The sequence below is a fragment of the Pleurodeles waltl genome, chromosome 7 (assembly GCF_031143425.1).
Source record: "Pleurodeles waltl isolate 20211129_DDA chromosome 7, aPleWal1.hap1.20221129, whole genome shotgun sequence".
Taxonomy (NCBI): Eukaryota; Metazoa; Chordata; class Amphibia; order Caudata; family Salamandridae; genus Pleurodeles; species Pleurodeles waltl.
In genome coordinates this window covers 356910131-356931567 of record NC_090446.1, presented here as the reverse complement: position 1 = coordinate 356931567, position 21437 = coordinate 356910131, and the positions used below count along the sequence as shown (strand labels likewise).

At 44.1% G+C, this 21437-nt stretch overlaps 1 protein-coding gene across 6 annotated transcripts in view; it reads right to left on the bottom strand.

Annotated features, from left to right (window-relative positions):
* NCOA6 (nuclear receptor coactivator 6) overlaps positions 1-21437 on the bottom strand; it is a 535183-nt gene that overhangs the window by 390287 nt on the left and 123459 nt on the right. For all 6 annotated transcript variants that reach the window (XM_069243803.1, XM_069243799.1, XM_069243801.1 and 3 more), the window contains one exon: positions 3611-3766. In XM_069243803.1, coding sequence (XP_069099904.1) covers positions 3611-3766 — 156 coding nt within the window. The remainder of the gene's footprint in view (positions 1-3610; positions 3767-21437) is intronic.

Sequence of the window (21437 nt, the reverse complement as noted above, 5' to 3'; positions counted from 1 at the left end):
GTTTCAACGCCCCAGGGCACTCCAGTTAGTGGAGATGCCCGCACCCCTGACACAGCCCCCACTTTTGGCAGCAAGTTAGGAGGAGATGACAAAAACAAGGAGGAGTCACCTCCAGCCAGGACAGCCCCTAAGGTGTCCAGAGCTGAGGTGCCCCTTCCTTAGAACATCCTCCATCTTGCTTTGGAGGATTTAGCCCAATAGGATTGGGAATGTGCTCCCCTCCCCAAAGGGAGGAGGCACAAGGAGGGTGTAGCCACCCTCAGGGACTGTAGCCATTGGCTACTGCCCTCCAGCCCTAAACACACCCCTGAATCTAGTATTCAGCGGCGACGCTAAACCCAGGAAATCAGATTCCTGACGACCTAACAAGAAGAAGGACTGCTGACCTGAAAACCCCGCAGTGAAGAAGGAGACGGCAACTGATTTGGTGCCAGCCCTACCGGCCTGCCTCCAGATTCAAAGAACCTGCAACAGCGATGCATCCAGTGGGACCAGCGACCTCTGCCAACTCGGAGGACTGCCCTGCAACCCAAAGGGCCAGAAACTCCCATGGATACAGGCTCTGTCCAAAACAACCAAGAAGCAACCATCTTTAAAGGGACTCCCACCTCACTCTTGAAGCACGAGTTTCCAACACTCTGCACCCGACTCGCCCGGCCAGTGTCAAGAGAAACCAACAATGATGGCTCTGTATGTACTATCTCAAAGGGAGAGATAGTGTGCACAGAGTCCAAGGGTTCCCCTTAGAGGTTGATAGTGGCAAAATTAGAGAATACTAATGTGCTCTATTTTGTGGTAGTGTGGTCGAGCAGTAGGCTTATCAGAGGGGAGTGTTAAGCATTTGTTGTACACACACACAGGCAACAAATGAGAACACACACTCAAAGACTTACTCCACGCCAATAGGTTTTTATATAGAAAAATATTATTTTCTTAATTTATTTTAGAACCACAAGATTCAGAATTTAGGTAAGTACATAAATTGTAAGGAAATTCACACAGGTAAGTATGGAACTTTGAATTAAAACAGTAATGTACACAGTTTTGGCACAAATGGCAATAAGCTATTTTAAAAGTAAACATTGTGCAAAAATCAACAGTTCCTGGGTGAGGTAAGTATTGGTTAGTTTCTCAGGTAAGTAAAGCACTTACAAGTTCAGTCTCCTGGGCATAGGCAGCCCACCACTGGGGGTTCAAGTCAACCTCAACCACCCAGCACCAGCAACACAGGGCCGGTCAGGTGCAGAGGTCAACGGAGGGCCCAAAATAGAATAGGCACCTATGGAGAACAGGGGATCTCCGGTTCCAGTCTGCTAGCAGGTAAGTACCTGCGTCCTCTGGGAGCAGACCAGGGGGTTTTGTAGAGCACCGGGGGGTCACAAACAGGCACACAAAATACACTCTCAGTGGCACAGGGGCGTCCGGGTGCAGTGTGCAAAGTAGGTGTCGGGTTTTGTGTTGAAAGCAATGGAGGAACCCGGGGGTCACTCTGGCGATGCAGGCAGGGCACAAGGGAGCTTCTCGGGCCAGCCGACAACTGGACTAGGATGAGGGCCACCTGCTGGTCATTCCTGCACCGGTGGTTGGTTCCTCTCGGTCTCGGGGGCTGAGGGGACAGTGCTTCTTCCAGGCGTCAGGTCAGGGGGAGCCTCTGGATCCTCTCTGCAGGCGTCGCTGTGGGGGTGCAGGGAGGTCGACTCAGGAGTGTCCACGTCATTGGAGTCGCCTGGGAGTCCTCTCTGCAGTGTCAGTTCCTCTGACCACGAGCCGGGGTGTTGGGTGCAGAGTGTGAAGACTCACGCTTCCGGAGTGAGGCTAGAGTCTCTTTAAAGTTGGTTTCTTTGTAGTAGTTTTTGGACAGAGCTGCTGTCCTCGGGAGGTTCTTGGTCTTTTAGGTGCAGGTCACTCCTCTGAGTCCTCAGAGGTCGCTGATCTGCCTGGATGCGTCGCTGTGCAGGTTCTCAGAGTCTGGAGACAGGCCAGTAAGGCTGGGGCCAAGTCAGTTGTCTCCGTCGTCTCTGCGGGGCTTTCAGGTCAGCAGTCCTTCTTCTTTCTTCAGGTTGCAGGAATCTCATTTACTGGGTTCAGGGTTGCCCCTAAATACCCAATTTAGGGGTGTGTTTAGGTCTGGGGGGAGCAGTCGCCAATGGCTACTGTCCTTGAGGGTGGCTACACCCTTTTTGTGCCTCTTCCCTGTGGGGAGGGGGGGAACATCCCTAATCCTATTGGGCGAATCCTCCAAAACAAGATGGAGGATTTCCAAAGGTCGTGGTCATCTCAGCTCAGGGAACCTTAGGGGCTTTCCTGACTGGTGGGAGACTCCTCCTTGTTTTTCTAATTATCTCCTCCGGACTTGCCGTCAAAGTGGGGGCTCCGCCCAGAGGGACGGGCATCTCCACTAGCTGGAGTGCCCTGGGTCATTGCAACACCAGGCTTAAGCCTCTGACGCTCACTGCCAGGAGTTACAGTTCGTACAGGGGGAGGGGAGAAGAACCTCCACCCAGTACAGGCTTTGTCCCTGGCTACAGAGTGACAAAGGCACTCACTCCATGTGGCCAGAAACCCATCTGGATGTGGCAGGCTGGCAGAAACTGGTCAGCCTAGCACTAGGAATTGGACTGGTACACAGGGGGCATTTCTAAGATGCACTCTGTGTGCATTTTTCAATAAATCCCACACTGGCATCAGTGTGGATTTATTGTGCTGAGAAGTTTGATACCAAACTTCCCGGAATTCAGTGTAGCCATTAGGGAACTGTGGAGTTCGTATTTGACAGACTCCCAGACCATATACTCTATATGGCTACCCTGCACTTACAATGTCTAAAGTTTTGCTTAGACACTGTAGGGGCAAAGTGCTCATGCAACTATGCCCTCACCTGTGGTATAGTGCACCCTGCCTTAGGGCTGTAAGGCCAGCTAGAGGGGTGACTTACCTATGCCACAGGCAGCGGGTTGTGGGCATGGCACTCTGAGGGGAATGCCATGTCGACTTAGTCACCCCTGTGAGGCAGTGTGTATGTGCTGAGTGAGGGGTCCCCAGGGTGGCATAGTACATGCTGCAGCCCTTAGAGACCTTCCCTGGCCACAGGGCCCTTGGTACCAGGGGTACCATTTACAAGGGACTTATCTGTGTGCCAGGGCAGTGCCAATTGTGGAGACAAAGGTACAGTTTAGGGAAAGAACACTGGTGCTGGGGCCTGGTTAGCAGGATCCCAGCACACTTTCAATCATAACTAGCATCAACAAAAGGCAAAATGTTAGGGGGTAACCATGCCATGAGGGGCATTCTCCTACAGGTACTCTTAAGAGATGCCATGTGTACATATTACAAACAAAATTATAGAAACAAATTAAACTTTTTTGATGATAAAGTCTTCGATTTCTCACCAATAATAAAAGAAAATTAAAACAAAATAGTCAATTTAATGGAAATGGCTTGTCATTCTGGTTGAAATATTTCAATGTTATGCAATAGTGCATGATTAAACATATTACAGGTCAACAAAAATCAATTACATAAAGATACACTTCACTACAATGCATTATCCTGTTTGAGGTACTGGCAAGGCAGAATCTAGATGAAGAAGAAACTAATATAAAATGTATACCTTCAATTTGAACAGACAGAATCCCAAGATCACGGAGCTGCTGGTTGTTATTTTGTGCCAAAAGTCGCAGACGCTCAGCTGCTTCACGAGGGATGTTGAAAGTCACACGGACGCTGTTCCAGGGTTCTACTTTTTGCAATTTTAGCTTTTTCGATTCTTCTCAAAGCAAAAAAAAAGAAAAAAAGAAAGCAACATTACATTACTGTATAAAAAAGTGAACACTGCAATTTTTCCATGTTCAGTTGTTATAAGTACCATTTCTAATAACCTCCAAACACTCTCTTTTCTCAAATGATAAAACACCTGTACCTATTTTTATTCAATGAAAGTTAATAAGATCCTGAGGGACTGAATTCTATGAGCTCTCTATTTTCGTAAATCAGAAGCATACAGAACAATCACCAATAAGGCAAAACCTGTGACCTCCGTTTCCTAGTTTTCCTGTGGATACGAAATTCCAGCTTATCTCTCAAAAAGGCAACAAAACAGGAACAACCTGTTATAATCCCTACTTTGTGCACTATTAAGACATTTCAACATTGAACCTATTACACCCACAGCTGGCCATCTGCAAGATTCTTATTTTAGAGCAATCTCATATTTTCAGAGCTATCCAAGGAAACCACGTCCTCCAGAGCTCCATGGTATGCCTTTAAGTCTTGGAAACATTTCAGCATTCTCCAATATAGATGCGGTCTAAGTTGGGCCTTGTGCATCACTGAGTCGATACTAATATCCCTCTTAAGGGTATTAGCAGTGTATTCTATGGGAGGTTAACTAAAGATCTCAGGAATGCATTCTCAGCCACACCAAGCATGGCCAGGTTTGAGCTGCCCCACAGATCAGCCCCATAGAAAGCACTACCTTTGGTGTTGGCCCTATGGACCTTGAGCACAGATGAGATGCACCTATTCCACGAGGCCTTATAGCATCTTAGAATAGCAGCAGAAAAATTACTTGAGTTCAAACTGTTCTTCTGGAACTGGGGTAGCCATGACAAAGATTGACTTATTCTAATTCCTAAGTAATAAAACTCGCTGACCATATCCAGCGGGTTATCCCGCAGCGTTATTGAGCCCAGAAAGATTTGTGGGGACTAATCGCCACGAACTTCGGCATGGAGTGGTTTATTACGAGGCCTCTTTTAACAAAGAATGCTTCAAACTTATTCACCAGACGCTGAAGGCCTCTAGGGGTCTTTGAAATCAAGAGGGTGTCATCAGCAAATAATAAAAGAGGAGTCTTAATGCTTCCTAATCAGAGGTCATCTTTTAGATCATCCTCCACAAAAGATACCATTTAAATATAGAACAAATAGGGTGAGGGTGAGGAAACACCCTTGTCGGACCCATTCCTGCATGGCTATCCCATCAGTCAGCTACCCATCACAGCGCCATTTCAACAGTCATACTTATCCTGATGAAGGCGAACCAAGACATCAAAAAGAACAATACCCATAAGATCCTTCCACAATTTATCTCAAGGCACAAAGTCAAAACCAGACTTTGAGTCTACTATCATTCGATATAAGTGTCCCTTCTGAATGACCACTGTTCCCAAAAAATTAATGGAAGCCTGAAGACTTGGTCAATTTTACTGATCCCTTGCCTAAACCCTGCCTGGTTTCAGTGGAAACTCTTCTACCTTTGATTTGGAAAGAGCAAAGAAGCCTGCAGTTACACATCAATCATTTTCAGCTTCCCGTTCTGTTAACACCATCAGGGCAAATCAGTGCTGCAAAACTACCCCAGCCAACTCACTTCTTTGAGACTTCAGGCCCATTTAAGAAAGGACAGCTGCTCAGAGAAATAATAAGGATTGTCTTTGCGCCTCTGATACTATAATAACAATCTCACTGGGGCAAACGGCACAATTTTAATAATAATGTCTCACTAACGCAAATGATCTCACCAAGGAAAAGGACGAAGTGAGCTTTTAAACACTGTAAGATAAGCAAAAAGTGGATTCATCTCCAAAGACAAGCTAAACAAGCATTAGCAAGGGCAACAGGCCTCACTTTGCAAAATTTAAAAAAGCCAAAAAATAAATCATTATTCTCAATGAAAGAATCCAGAATAAAAGCTGGCTCCAATCTGATGAATTATAAATGTGTAAAATGGGAGATACCAATCTTCAAGCAATACATTTTAAAATATAAAAAGTGAGTGAAAGAGTTTTACAGAGTTGGGAGCTGCCAGTAGCACACTGCAGCTGCAGGGCTGGCTGCAAAAAGAAAGATTTAACAAAATAACAAAAAACAAACACAACAAGAAAGAAAGAGGTTAACTACCACAATAGGAGGGTCGGTAGCGAATTTGGAGGCTCTTTGAAATTCCCTTCATCAAGAAACTAAGTAAATCTGAGACCAATTTTTCTTCTCTCTCTAAAGATCAGCAATCAAAGAGAAGGATCTTCCGTCAAAAGATTTTTGGGGGCCACGAGTGGTAGGGGGCACTCTTCCGGCCACCCTTACTCCCCAGCCACCCACAGATATTACGGTAGGACCCAAACCAATGGCAAGATCAGAAAAAATTCAGAGGATTTTTTTCCAACCAGAGGTTCTTAGGTGTAGCCAATGCGCTAGGAGGACCCCAAGGTACGGTGTTACCCTTTCTTCCAAAATGAAGTTGGCAGATGGCTTGGAATACTCCTAACCAACTGGAGAGAGTTAACAGGTGATACCTGAGATAGCAAACAATTGTTTAGTTTCACAGAGAGTTTTATGGGGCTCCAATCCGCAGGAAATCCAAACCCCTCTGCTTCTCAGAGGAGATGTCACCCCTTCTAGATCGCAAGATACCACCACTAGTGGACAAGGGAGCGTTAGTGTCAGCTACCTTACAGTGCATTGGGTTTCTTACAAAATTTTCCTATAACCTGGTATTAAACCTGAAGCAGTGCAACAAGTGGCTCATTTATCACCATTTCAAGACAGAGTGGATGCATCTCCACAGTAACATTTTACTACCAAATGACTGGCTATTATAATGGGATCCGAAAGATGCATACTTTACCATTCAATTTTTGTGCCCCACAGGAGATTTCTCATGTTGAGATTGAGACAACCGGTACACAAATTTAAGCACTGCAGTTCAGTCTTTCCTCCAGTTCTTCGTGCTTTGCCAAGTTGCTGAGGTCGGGGTGAAATTTCTTTGCTCCAAGAGGGCCAGACTGTCTATGGACGATACTCTGTTAATGAGCCAGGATGTAGACCACTTGCATTACGATCTCTCCATGACTAGGACTGTGCCCCAGAATCTGGGGTTTACAGATGTCTGTTCGTTAGCCTATGCAAATTATTATGTTCCTAGGTTTAGTCACTGATTCATTACAGCAATCATTGAAGCTTACCAGAAACAAATTGCCATCAATAAGTAAGCAGCTAATGAAGAGACCTTTTTAGAGAAGCAAACCTACCAGAGACATCCAGCCAGGACATGACAGCGGACTTTCAAGTGTCCTCGATTCTGGGTACTCGCGTCACGATCAAGCACTGCAAGGGTTGAAAGCCTCTCATTTGGGAAAGGGGTTGAATACACAACAGAAGTTCAGAGATCACAGAAGTCCAGAAAAGAGCTTCAATGATGACTCAATCATATGGAGTCTTGGAACAACAGAGCCCTATCATATTTGGATCAGTATCTGACGTAGCAATAGAGTCAGACACAAGCCACTTGGGTTGAGTTGCTCAATGCTGAGAGGTTACCACAGGTGGCAAGGGGCTGGAACAAGAGAAACAATTATGCATCAACTGTTTGTATCTGCCAGCCAGATCGTGTGCGTTACATTTTCTCATGAGAGAAAGGCTCATGTGTGCCATACTCCTGAAAATGGACAACATATGGTGGGTCCAGTACATTAACTGGCTGGGATGTACAAGGTCAAGCGCCCTTGGAGATAAATACAGGGACATTTGTTTTTTTTCAGCCTGGACAAGAAAATCTCAGTCACAGCAGAATACCTACAGTGGAAACTCTGTTCGATAGCAAATTGGAACTTCAGGTACCTAAGGGATATCGCTACATGGAAATTGGATTTGAAAGGATGCTAGAGGATCCCACTTAAAAGGGATCCATGCCAGAAAACATGTTTGAGTTACATCTTGAATGCCAACTCCCACAATATTTCATTTGGGTGCAAATATGCTGGCAAAGGTAAGGATGCCTTTCTGCAGGATTGGAGCAAAGTCAATGGATAAAAGTTGCCACCTTTTTTTAAATGGTAGCAAGGCTGAAAGTGCACATCATGAGCAGCAAGTGACAGTGGTCCTCGTGACACCAGTATGGAGTTCCCAAACCAGGTTTCCAATATTCCCAGAGTCCAGACTTTGTGAAGTATATTCATGGAAGGTCACAAGTTGGTGCTGGATGGGATGCTCCGCATAATGGTGTGAAGGGTTACAGGACTTGTTGGGGGATCACTAATAATTCAGCAGGCGCTTCAGACCTCATCAAGAAGACTGGGTCACACACATTATACCTTGGCGTGCCTTAGATTATCCAATTTGCAAGTTGGGCAGAATCTACATCCCCTGGGGAAGATGGAGTGAGGTTGCCTTTGCTCCAGAGCCAAGATTTAACAACTGTGGGATCATAACCTAGTTTTGTGTTGTTGGGAATCTTGGCAAGAAACTCGATCTTAACTAGCAAACAGTAATCAGGAAAACTGTCTATGCTTTTATACCTAATCTCCTGTAAAAGAGTATCAGAAGTCAGAGCGTTAAATGTGTATTTCAGGATGTTTACTCCACAAGGCTCACTTTCATCGCATCTAGGAAAACCAAATCACATACCATGGTTGTCATGTACCCAGCTTTTCCAGATAACCTTAAGCTGTGTGCAGTAAGGTGCATGATTGTGTATGAGGCACTAATGGGAGACGGAGGCTTGAGGGCGCAAATCAATTGCTGATAGCAAACTGTTCAAATCAGTTTCGTCCAGTACTATTTCAAGATGGGTATAAGGGTGTAGGAAATATGCATTTTCTGTGTGATTACCCTCAGTTGTTCACCTTTACTGGATTCTATGTTGCTGCTGTGTTTAGAACACTGTGCACTTTACCTCTGCTAACCAGTAGTAAATTGTTTGTGCTCTTCCCTTAAACATAGTTGAATTGTCATACTCACAATTAGTATTTCACTTGCCTAGAAATCCCCAATACATGGTACTAAATGTACATAGGGCTAGGAAGTTAAATACTACTTGTGGACTGTAGCACCTATTTTGCCACCCACTATAGTGTCAGTGCAAACATGGTTTCAAGTCTACTATTATAACCCAACTGTAACAATGCACAACATGCAAAATAAATCCTTTTGACAGGTAAAAAACCTTCCTTATAAATATTACTGTCACCTCTTTAATAGCCTTGCAGCCCACAAGGCAGGGTGCATGGTATTTCAAAGGAAGACAAGTAGAAATGTAATGTTAACATATGCTTATGTTGACAAGACCCTTAACACTATTTTCACTTGGACAGGCCTAGCTGTCTCATGTAGAAAACCAGGGTACAGATTAAAATACTATTACAGTACCTTGGGAACAGAACTAGCTAGAAAAATAACTAATCTGCTATTTGTAACAGGTATTAAAATCCAATTCAATAATAAAGTCAGATTTTTAATAAATGTTAAGTTAAAGTAATTTTTAGAAAGTTAACCTTAAATTGTCTGTACTGTCAGAAAGCTAATTAGCATAACCCTCCACCAGCTTTCAGTCTGTGTTCAACCTTGAACAGGAGTGAAAAATGTGTGAAATGCCTTTCAAGAACAAACAAAAGGCTGAATTCCTCGTAACGCCATAGAATATGCAGGGTGGGTACTATAGGCATCCTTTTTGACACCACAGTGGCAAAACATGTTGAGAGATCTGTTGATCCACATGTAACATTTTGGATACACTTGAAAGGGAGAGAACAGGATGCCAAGACTATTCTTGTGTATCCTCTGTCTGGTTGCTGAAGGATTGTGCTTTTGTTCTACTAGCCATCTGTATCTGAGTTTGTTATGGGTATGTTGCCAGCCTCAAACTAGTTTTTAGTATTAGATGCTGGAGGACACTAGCATTGCCAGAGTACACTCCCAACACACCTCCAGTCCTGTTAGCCCAAGTTTAGTGTGGCTGACGATTTTTGCCATCTTGAAAATGCCCTGAGACATACGATTTGGGCCTGTTTGCAATAAAGCAAACAGGAACTACTTAAAAAGCGGTTTCGGTTGGCCCCTAGGAACTTTTACCCCATTTGTTAGGATGTGCTCAGCCACACCCTTAGCTAGATTCAGGTATAAATCCAGACATAGATACTTCAGTACACTTTTTAGACCTGTAGAAGATTACAAGAGGGCTGGGCCTGCTGTATGTGACCTGAAAGGATCCCTGAACGACTGGCTTTGCTCCTTCTTGTACCCTGGACATAGACATGGAATCCAAGTCTCAGTTGGCTGAACTCTTGTGCTTCTACAGGGAGAGAACCTGCTGCAATAGGCTGTTTTCTAGAAGAACCCAGCTGACCAGTGGCAACTGGACCTGGATTGGACCATGCTTTTGACTTCGGCATGACAACCTGTGAGTTTCTAAGTGCCTCCAATGAGGTCCTGGAAGGTCTTCAAAGTGCACTCCTGTTTTTGAAGGAGACAAACAACAAAAGTAAAATGTTTGACTAGAATGAACCTGTTTTGTGTACCCAACCTCTGCTCTTTAAATTATGCCTAGGTCTTTGTCTAACATGACCACAGACTTTCATTGGCGTATAGCATTCCTTGATGCTATTTCTAAGTAAAAAAAGAATTTAAAAAAAAAAAATCAAATCTCGGATAACCCTTATTAAATTTTTGCCATTTTGGTGTCATTTTGTTTACTAACTTTACTCAATGTTTCTAATTCGGTTTGGGATTTTTATTGTTTTACATTCCGACGCCATTACTGTTTTGGCACTGCATAAATAATGTACACATTGCCCCAAAATGAGCTTGTCTGCTCTGTGCCGTAGCTACGTTGTGCTCCGGTTAATTTAATGACTTTCAATGATCACCCTGACAAGGGTTGTGATTATTCCTTGAGGTCGGTAGTCCTCCAACCCAAATGATGATTCTATTTATTTCAGAGGGGTTATAAGTGAAGCAGGTATATGAACATAATTTTTCAGTGCCCTCTCATTAGGTGGCCATGACATCCAAGCTTTTACTTATGGGAGCATGTTTGGAGAATATCATTCATGCAGCCGATTGGTCATCTGATTCAACTTTTAAACAGTACTATTTCAAGCCAGTGACTGGGGTAGCATCATTGGTGGTCTGTAGGATTTAAATTTGTATAATCTGAGCCTACAGTCTGGACATACAATGTACAATTTCCTAGCTAACGTGAATCAAAGTGTCACCTCTATTAAGAACTCAGAGGTGAGAATGATTCCAAGCAGGATGGCATGCTACTAATGCGGTGACAACTGTGTGTATTATTCAACATGCGGTTTAAGTATTCTTTATTATACTATTTCCATATCTGTGATTGGATAAGATAGAAAAGGAACAGAAACAAAACTATTGATGGGATGTTTTGAACTTGGCAGATTTGCACAAGACGAACAAGGAAGTGCTTTGCCTTGAAGATTGTATTATATGGAACAGAAGCATTGTCACTGGATAATGGTTTAATCTAGAACTCATGGGAGATGTAGTCCTTTTGGTTATTGTTATACAGTTTATTTGATGTGGGCTGCTGAGTATATCAAATGAAGGAAGTTGTTCGTAATCGCGGTATTTGACCCCAGCCACCACCTAAGCAAACCTACCACACCCAGATATCTTTCAAAACTAGACACTGTAATGATGAGGAGACGGAAAGTGAAGTAAACATCTCCTTCTTTATTGATTTCCTCACCCGAATACCCAAACATCGTTCTCTCCCTCTCCCTTCCCCCAACATTCCAAAACCCCCCGCGCGCAGCGTCAGCCGTGCGCACAGACACATGAGGGAAGGCTGAGGGAAGAAATAAAAAGACACGACACATGGGGAAAATGACAGCACCACTGTACTTCTATGGAACATTACATCTTTTCCCTTTTATCAACGCTTAATTCAGTACGTAATCTTTGAATCTGACAGGTGGTACAATAGCTCTTTTGGTCGTTACAGTGCCCTTTGGACTGGTTACAACTGTAGTTGAAGACATGTTGGAAGGGTTGCTTTTTGCAGCATTTTCATGGCTTGTTCTACACTGTTCACCATGGTTTGCAGGTTGGCTGTATTCAGTCAAACTATTATGAACAACTTCATGGTCCCTGCCTGGTTCTGGTAACTTAACGCTGACTACATTCAATCCATTCCACCATTGACCATTATCCAACAAGACAGCTGTGCCCTTAGTTTTAACCACACGCCTTGCCTCACTGTATTTGCTCATATTAACTCCTTTCTTCCGATACCTCACTCTCACCAAATCACCAGCACTCACATTCATTTCCTTGACTGCATTTCTAGAATTATAGTTGCTACTCATGCGTTTTTGACGTTGGTCAACTAGCTTCCTCATCTCAATCTCCTTTTCCTTTAAGCTCTTTGACTCCCATTTCTTCCATGCCACTGACCAGTACGGCTGCAATTGTGTGATGGCCACTCTACCCCTGAGCAACTCAAAGGGTGTTCTGCCTGTGGTGTTGTGTGGAGTGGTGCGATACAACCATAGTCTAGTTCTAAGAACTGCTTCAATAGGAATGTGAGACCTTAATGCCATTTGAATAGTTTCTTTGACTAAACGATTGGCCCGCTCAACCTGCCCATTACTTTGGGGGTTGGTATAAGGATGACTGTATATGTTCTATATTATTTACTTTCAGGAACTTGGTCATTTCTTGTGACAGGAATTGCACTCCTTTGTCTGAAACCAGCTGACGTGGAAAGCCCTCCTTACAAAACACCTCCTTCAGGAATGTCGTCACCTCAGACGTGGTGGGTTGTGACACAAACTTTACTTCAATCTATTTACTAAAGCAGTCAAAAATAAAAATGGCATAACGCATGTTTAGGGGAAGAACATTCATTGGCCCGATAAAATGGATTCTGATTTTTATCCACGGGCCTTCGGGTAACTCAACAGATAACATTGGACAATGGTGAGCAGACATGGTTTTGTCCGCTTTAGCACATACGGAGCATTGGCTGACAAATATGTCAACGTCACAATCCATGGCTGGCCACCAATATCTTTCCCTAAGTTTTTGTTTAGTTCCTGTCATTCCTACATGATCTTCATGTGCTAGGGCCACCAACCTCCCGCTCAATGACATTGGTGCAATAAGGGTTTCACCTCTGAGGAAGACCTCATCAACAATGGTAATGTCATTTTTAATTTTCCAATATGGTTGCAATGTTTCATTCAATCGCTTTTCACGCGGCCAGCCTTCCATTATGTACTTTTTCATTTCTGTAAATACATTGTCATTTCTAGTGGCCTCTTCCCATTCTTGTTTTGTAATAGCACTATGGGGCTGTTCACTATTAAACAAACATGCAACCAGAACATCATCATCATACTCGTTTTCTTCACAATCAGTTTCACTAATACATGGTGCACGTGACAAGTAGTCAGCAGTAACATTCGCTTTGCCACTAATATGCTCTGTTCTGAATTGGTACCCTTGTAATTTACACACAAGCTTTGCTATTCTTGTAGTAGGTTTACTCGAACCTTTTCAATCTAGGATGCTAACTAATGGTTTGTGATCAGTACGCAAAATGAACTCTTTTCCCCAAAGAAAACTTTTAAACTTTGTAACAGCCCAGACACAAGCTAAAAGCTCACGTTCAATTACTGAATATTTTGACTCCGCTCCTCTCAGTTTTCGTGAAGCAAAAGCAATACTTTTTTCCTCTTTAGCCACTCTCTGGCTTAGCACCGCCCCCAGTCCAACCTGACTAGCATCAGTGGTTACTATACTCTGTAGTTTTTCACTGAAAGACTGAAAGGAAGGTGTTAGCTGAAGTTCTTTTTTTATGTTTTTCATGCTTTCTTCACATGTCTCATCCCATATGAATTCTGCATCCTTCTTTGTTAGCTTCCGAAGTGGTTCCACTTTTGTAGCATAATTCTTTATGAATTTAGAGTGAAATTCACACATTCCTAAAAATGATGCAAGTTCTTCCTTGTTACTTGGGGTTGGTGAGTTTGAAATTGCAGATATTAGGGATGGCTTTGGTCTAACACCTTGTTCATCAATTAGGTGCCCAAGGTACTCTACTGTTCCTTTGAAAAATTTACATTTGTCTTTCTGTAGCGTTAGACCACTGTCTTGAATTCTCTGTAAAACTTTTTTTTAAATAGACTGGTGTTCTTCCTCTGTTTTACTGTAGACTAGTATGTCATCCTGAAATGACCTTACACCTTCCATATCTGAAAAAAGTTGATTCATTACTCGCTGGAAGACCGCAGATGCCGAATACAGCCCGAAAGGTAATCTACAGAATTGGTAAGCTCCTTCAGGAGTGATGAACGCTGTATAACTCTTTGAAGCCTCCTCCAACTGAACTTGATGATAAGCTGCACTGAAGTCCAGAGTAGTGAAGAACTTTGCTTGATCCAAAGTCATCACCATCTCATTTAGCAGAGGCAATGAATGACAATCAGATACCACGTGATTGTTGAGCTGGCGAAGGTCAATGCATAAACGGATTGAGCCATTCCGTTTCTTAGCCAGGACCACGGGCAACAACCACTCGGACGCATTGATAGGTTCTATTATTCCCTCATCACACCAATTCTTTAGAATAGCCTTGACCTCAGAGCGGGCAGACAAAGGTATGTTTCTTACACGTTGTTTCACGGGTTGCACGCCTTCCTTCAAAATTATTTAATGTTTGAAATTCTTTAGGCATCCCAGTTTTCCACTGAATACTTCTTTGTATTCCTCAAGAATGTTTTCCAAACTGTCTTTTTGAATACTGAACACGGTTGACATGGGTTGATCAACATCCTCAGGCTCTGTTGCTCCAACCAACCAAGAATGTTGACATTGTAGTCAACCACGAACACCTTTGAGGAGGTACTTTTGTCCTTGAACTTCAGATCAGCATTAAATACTGATTCTAGCTTTATTTTGTGACCTCCATAGGCTCCTGGAATAACCTTGCTAACCTGTAGCTGTGCTTTACATCCTAAGGTCTCATAAGTGTTCTTTAACAAGATAGTAATTCTGGATCCAGTATCAACTAGCATTTCCACACACTCTCCATTTACATGGATATTGCATTAGGGTTGATTATGTAAGTCTTCCTTACTGATGATGGCCACAAGCAACACTAAATTCTCCATCATTTCATTGTCATCTGAGTCCTCGTCTGTTTTATATTCTTCCACCTTGAAGACTTTCTTCACATGAGAAGACTTGCAAACTTTAAGGAAGTGTCCAACCTTTCCACATCCTTTGCAAGTTTTGACGATGGCGGGACATCCTCTGCTGGATGCTAAATGGGTACTGGATCCGCAGCGATAACATGTCATCTTGTTGCTGCTTGAATTTGAACTACTTTTCTTAATGATTTTCCTTACTTGACTTGTAGATGATTCACTTTCCTTGCGGATCAGATTGACATCTGCTGAATGGTTATCAGGCTTGCGCAACAATTTTATTCCCTTTGCAGATCTTTCCATACTTTTAATGGTTGATACCACCTTCTCCAGGCTGGGGTTGCGATGGCACAACAGTTTTTCTTGCGCATTAATACAAGTGGTGCGCATAACTACCTGATCGCGAATCATCCCATCCATGTCTCTGAATGAGCATGTTGTAGCTAACATCCTCAAGGTTGCGACATACGACTCAATTGACTCTCCTGGAGCTTGGTAACGGTAATAGAAATTATATCTTTCCATAATAACGCTCATAGTTGTATCAAAGTAGTTTTTCATTCTTGCCTTGGCTTCAGTAAACACATCCCATTCTTGATCTTCCGCCTCCTCTTTCTCAACAGGAGCTATGTGATCAAACAACCTTCTTCCTTCTACCCCCAGACAGTTATACATCATGGCTTGTTTTCTGGCTGGATCATACTTGGTTCCATCGATAGCCTCCAAATGTTTTTCAGAACATTTGATCCATGGTGTCGAGCTTTCTGCCGGGGGTCCTGGAACATCTAAAAAGGTACTTGGCATTTCCACTGCATTCATTATGCCAGCCATTATAATATTAATTTTCTGTTTTTTTTTTTATAATTTATAGGTAATGATCTATCAAATTGTTTAACTCCTCAAGTTTAGATTGTACAATGCCTTCGTTTAACTATAAATATCACTTTTTAGGATCTGGCTCCCTCCTGTGGCAATTTCCGGTATAGCACACATTAGTTAATTCAGGGCATGTAAAGGGTTAATCACTCACAGTTCAGCTCACAAAATCCTCTCAGAAGCCAGAATATCAGGGTCAAGAGGTCATAACTTGCTGGCAAGAATTCAGATGCCTGAGTGGATAAGAGCTGACACACCTCATTGAATGGATTTTGCTACTTGATCCCGTCCCTCGTCGCCAAAATTTCCTTGTGTAATGATGAGGAGACGGAAAGTGAGGTAAACATCTCCTTCTTTATGGATTTCCTCACCCGAATGCCCAACCGTCGTTCTCTCCCTCTCCCTCCCCCCAACATTCCAAACCCACCCGTGCGCAGCGTCAGCCGTGCGCACAGACACACGAGGGAAGGCTGAGGGAAGAAATAAAAAGACACGACACACGGGGAAAATGACAGCACCACTGTACTTCTATGCAACATTACAACACCTAGGGGAGTACAGGGTGGTGTGCCTTGCGTGGATCTCATGAATGTTCATGCCCACGATGCCCCGCAACTCTCATCTTTGCCTAAAATCACACGTTCCTCACATGCCTGTGACACTTCTGGAATCTGTGGGGAATCTACAGAATCCCCTCCATCTTGTGTTCCAACACTTCTCCCAGTAAAGCTCTCCCTTCACTTGTGTGCCTCAGCCTACACCCGCAACAGATAAGGCGAGAAAAGGCAACATAGAAACGTCAATATTTCCTGTCAAGAAGATGACCTGTTTTGGTGTTGGAGGTAACTGCTGTATTTAGGCCAGGGCTCAGTTGTAAGCCATGGAATCCTACCAAATCCAGACATTTTCCAGACCTAGACACCCAAGGGAGACCAGGGTGGTATGTCCTTCATGGATCCAATAATGTTTTTTACCCAATGCCCTGTAGACCTCCAACGTTACCTAAAACTATGCATTTACTTCACATTTCTTAGACAGAAGGTTTTGGAATCTGCAGGACCACAAAATTCCTATCACCCAGCGTTTCCACAATTCTCTTGATAAACATGGTGCCCCACTCATGGGGCTGGGCCTTGTGCCCATGACAGAAACAATCAAACTGTTGGGTGGTTGCAATTTTGAGGAACACAGCATATTCTAATAGCTTCTGTCCTTGAAATGTGAGGAAAATATGTGATTTAAGATAAATTTAGAGGTTTGCAGTGCATTCTACATAAGAAACTGTTATGGGATCCATGCAAGGCACAGCACTCTGGAGTCTTCTAGAAGTCAAGTTTTCAAAAATGCCTGTGTTTAGTATGAGCCCGCTTGCCGACCAACCCCAATCCCTTATGTGCAACCATTCAGCAAACAAGCGAGAGGAAATTGGGATTTACTGAAATTCAGCCAGCCTATATGTGAAAACATCTCCCAAAACAATCCAAACATTCTCTTGCTTGCCATGTGGATGAGGATTATACAGGCCCACAGGTTAGCGGTAAGACTGCCTCCCATGCATACAGTTTTAAGGGTGGGGAAATAGGCCTGATGGCTGGGCAGCCTGACCACACCCCATAATTTTTCACAAAAAAATGAAATATATATATATATATATCCTGGAGTGTCCAAGGGACTTTCAGCCTCCGCACAAAAGGCTAATTCATAGGAAAAGCCTTTAATATGCTCAAAAGTGGGAAAGAAAGGCTGATAGGCCTGTGCTGAAGTAGGGACATAGTCCGACGCCTGGGTCACCCACTCTGCCCTTTTTATATGCAACTAAAAAACCTTGGTGTGTAGTGTACGCTTCACCCCAGCCATGGTGGTGTCAGTTTGGGGCAAATTCTAAATCTAACCCCAAGGGGCAGAAAGACTGTACTTCCAGGGAAAAGAAGGGGCGGGAGCAATGGACCTTGCCAAAGGGGCATCTCTCCTCACCCCTTGATGCCTAGTGGGTTTTCTAGAAGGTGCATGGCTAGCCCCCATGTCTAGCAAACACACTTAGTGGAGTGCTCATCCGGCCCAGGGCGTCCTCACTAATTCCTGGTGCCCCATAGCTCACTCGCAATAGGCCACATTTCATTCTCGATCCCCCGCACCGGAGCTAGGGCACCACGGGATGCAGCCAAAGATGGAAGAGGCCTGAGACGGAGCTGGATGGCCTCGGCACACATAGGGGACCAGCAGCAGAGAAGCTCAGGGCCTGACTGCAATGCATCGGATGGCATCTCAACCGGGTTGCACACTGCCTGACACTGCAGGGGCCAGGAGAGCTACGTGTCCCTACCAGGACCTGACTGATCAATGAGGGCCGATTACCTCCACCAGTACCACCAAGGTGCGGTATTACTGCGCCCACTGCTGTTGGGTTAGAGGAACCAGAGGTGAAGAGAGCGCAGCTAGACCACAGGACACCAGCCCTCCAACACCTATCCTGGCAGCAGTAGAGACGGAGCACCCCTCATTGCCGAGGACGCTGGGGCGACAGTGAGTAACTGAGAGCTTGATTGCCAAGCCCCCCAAAAAAGGGAACCACAATTCACCCCACCTTCCAATTTGGGGATCCCAGAGGTTTGCACTAGGGGTCATGATAGGTGTTGGGAGTCTCTGGGGTAAGCGAGGAGTACTCTTACCCCATTTGTTTGGCTGCGAAGGATGGCATCAGACAGTTATCTGCGTCCCCTAATCTTTGAATTGGTTTTGCGAACTCCCAGCAGCAAAGAAAGTACTCACCGGCCAGTGGTGCAAGCATATGTGGGAGTCATAGGCCCTGTGTTCCAAGCTCGCACAGCCTAACTAGACTCCCTGGACTTCCTAATGGGCAAGATCAAAATACTTGTTTTGAGATCGAGGCAAGGAGGGTTGAGAGCCCAGCAAAACATAAGGATAACAGGCCTGCAAGAACTCATTGAGGGGGCTTCCATGATTAGTTAACTTGAGGACTGCTTACAGGAGGTGGCCGCCTTTGAAACATCCTGCACCAGGGCCCCCACCTTGACCTGTAATTGTTTACCTACTGAACATTTAGGACTCAGATTATATACTCAGGCAGGCTCGGTCCAATGGCTCCTTCACTGTAGATAATGCACAGGTGTCCAACTTCCCAGATTTCATGACAGCGGTGCAATACCAGCAGACCCTCTTCCTGGCGGCGAAAAAGAGACTTTGGGAGCTAGGAATCAGCTATACCTTGCTGTTTCCGACCAGGTTGCGATTTTACCTAGATGGGATGTCTACATTCCTCACCACTCTAGAGCCACTGTTTTTTTCTCAGAGTGCTTTTCATGTCTCACTGTCTGATTTGTTTATCACGATAAACACTGTGTGAGCCACACAGAGGTGCTTTGAGTGGAAGGCTGATCTTCTTAATAACAATAAAACCACCTGTACTTTTTTCTAGGTGATTTGAAAAGGCAAGGTGAGAAATAGTCTTACCTATTGCATGTACGTGTGACATGTAAACTGAAGGTAGTGACCCCCAACAACTATTTAGCCTCGATGAAGGCCCAAAACCCTTGACCTGGAAGGGGTTAGCACTTCAAGTAGGAGTTTTTTTTAGTTGGGGTTGAAACATGTTGGCATGAAGGAATAGTTTAGGTGTGGGGGTCTCCTTATTGACCCTGAGACACCCACTATAAGCTACAAATATGAGGAAGTGAGGATTTTAACTCTGCCCTGTGCAATCCATAATAATTCCAGATGAGCACAGAAGTAGTTTTAATTAAAAAAAACGTTTCCTTACACTAGCAAAAGACACTTTATTTTGAATTCCTTTCCCCAGCAAAAGGAGTTATTTTCCTGTGGTTAGGCTAAGGCCGCCAGGTTAGTACTATCTAAACCCGGTGGGACAGAAAGGCTGATGATGAAACATGCCTAGATAAAGTGGATGAGGTTTATCCATCCATAATAGCAAGATTTGAAGGTATTAACGGGTTTGATAGACTAGACCCTGTAGAGTGACCCACTTCTCCTTTGGAGGATTTAGCTGAGCATATATTTAGAGGACAGAGGGGCTGAGAGTATCCCCTACCTCTCTATTTGTGTGATTGATTGAGCAGAAATAGGGTCTCAGACATGTGGAGAGCACACCACCTGAACACATGGAATACTCATATTATGCAGGCATGTATGACCTCTTCGTGAGGCTTGATACAATACTCTTCTGCAACTCACTTAGTAACAGGGTGACTGGCACATAGTACCCAGCTAAAACATACTCAGACCATAATCCATTCCAACTGATACTTAGCTCGGAAGCACCCCAACCACGATTCCATCCTGGAAATTAATCAAAAACACATTGGAAGACCCAGTATTCCAGCATTCCCTGGCAATGGCCATACAGGATTATTTCTCAAAAACAAGAAGACTAAAGCTTCCTACTCATCAAAAGGGAGGTATTTAACGAAGTAGTGAGGGGCCATTGCATTGCGGCTGGGATATAACACAGTTGCTCAGAGGTTTCCCAGCAGTGGCATTTACTTGACTAGTTGGACAAAGAGTCCCTACAACCCCACTGTCTGCCGGCAACTGCTCGAGGCAAAGGGGAATTTATTAGAGATTTTCGAGAAACTGAGATGCTAGGACTATCACCCATTCTTCAACAACACACCTAGGAAGTGGAGCAAAAATTATCTCTTGGCTTGTCGATTCCTGAAGAAACTGAAAGCAAATACTATTCATCTTCACGGCTACTGGTGATTGAGCAACTACTAAGGGTTACAATAATGAATTCCAAGACTACTATGCCAGCCTCGATAGGTCATCTCTTGACCCTGGTCCCCAGGCGATGCACACGTTTTGAACACCTGAACCTCTAGGACGGAGGCAATGCTGGGAGGGAATATCCAGATACAGGGAGTGTGAGAAGCCATTTGATCCCTGGTACAGGGAAAAATTCTGGGAATTGATGGACTACTCAGAGTTCTACTCAACATTTAGTAACACCTTGGCCCTTTGCTGACTAAGCTATTTAACGATGCAAGCGACAAGTGTACACTACCCCCTACTATGCAGGAGGCTCCGTTGATGCCTCTACTGAAAGGAGGAAAGGGGGAAGATCTTGTATCGTCCTATAGGCCTCCTTTCAATCCTAAATACAGATTATAAAATCCATAGCAAATTCCTGGTCACCTGACTACTAACCCATCTCCAAAAGCTTGTGCACCTTGATCGATCCAGATGTGTCCTAATTCGCAGCACAGCCCTGAATATCAGATCCATGTCTCACACTCCATTTCAATGACTTGCACTAAGGCAATGGTAGTGGCTGTGGGCATGGAGAAAGCTCTTGACCCTCTCAAATGGGAGTATTTATACATGGTCTTGACTGCCATGGGACTGGGCAGGGGATGCCTCACATGGACCTAACTTCTCTACACAGATCCAGTAACCAACATGAAAAATACGGGCTTGCTCTTGGCCCCGTGTTGCACTGAAAGGAGCACCTGCCAGGGTTGCCCACTCTCTCTAGTTTTCAATCAATCAATAGTTTATTCGGTCCAAATTTAGGCCATTTTTAGAAGTAAACATACATACATAGAAATAAAAACCATAAACCAGTGCATAGTAAAAG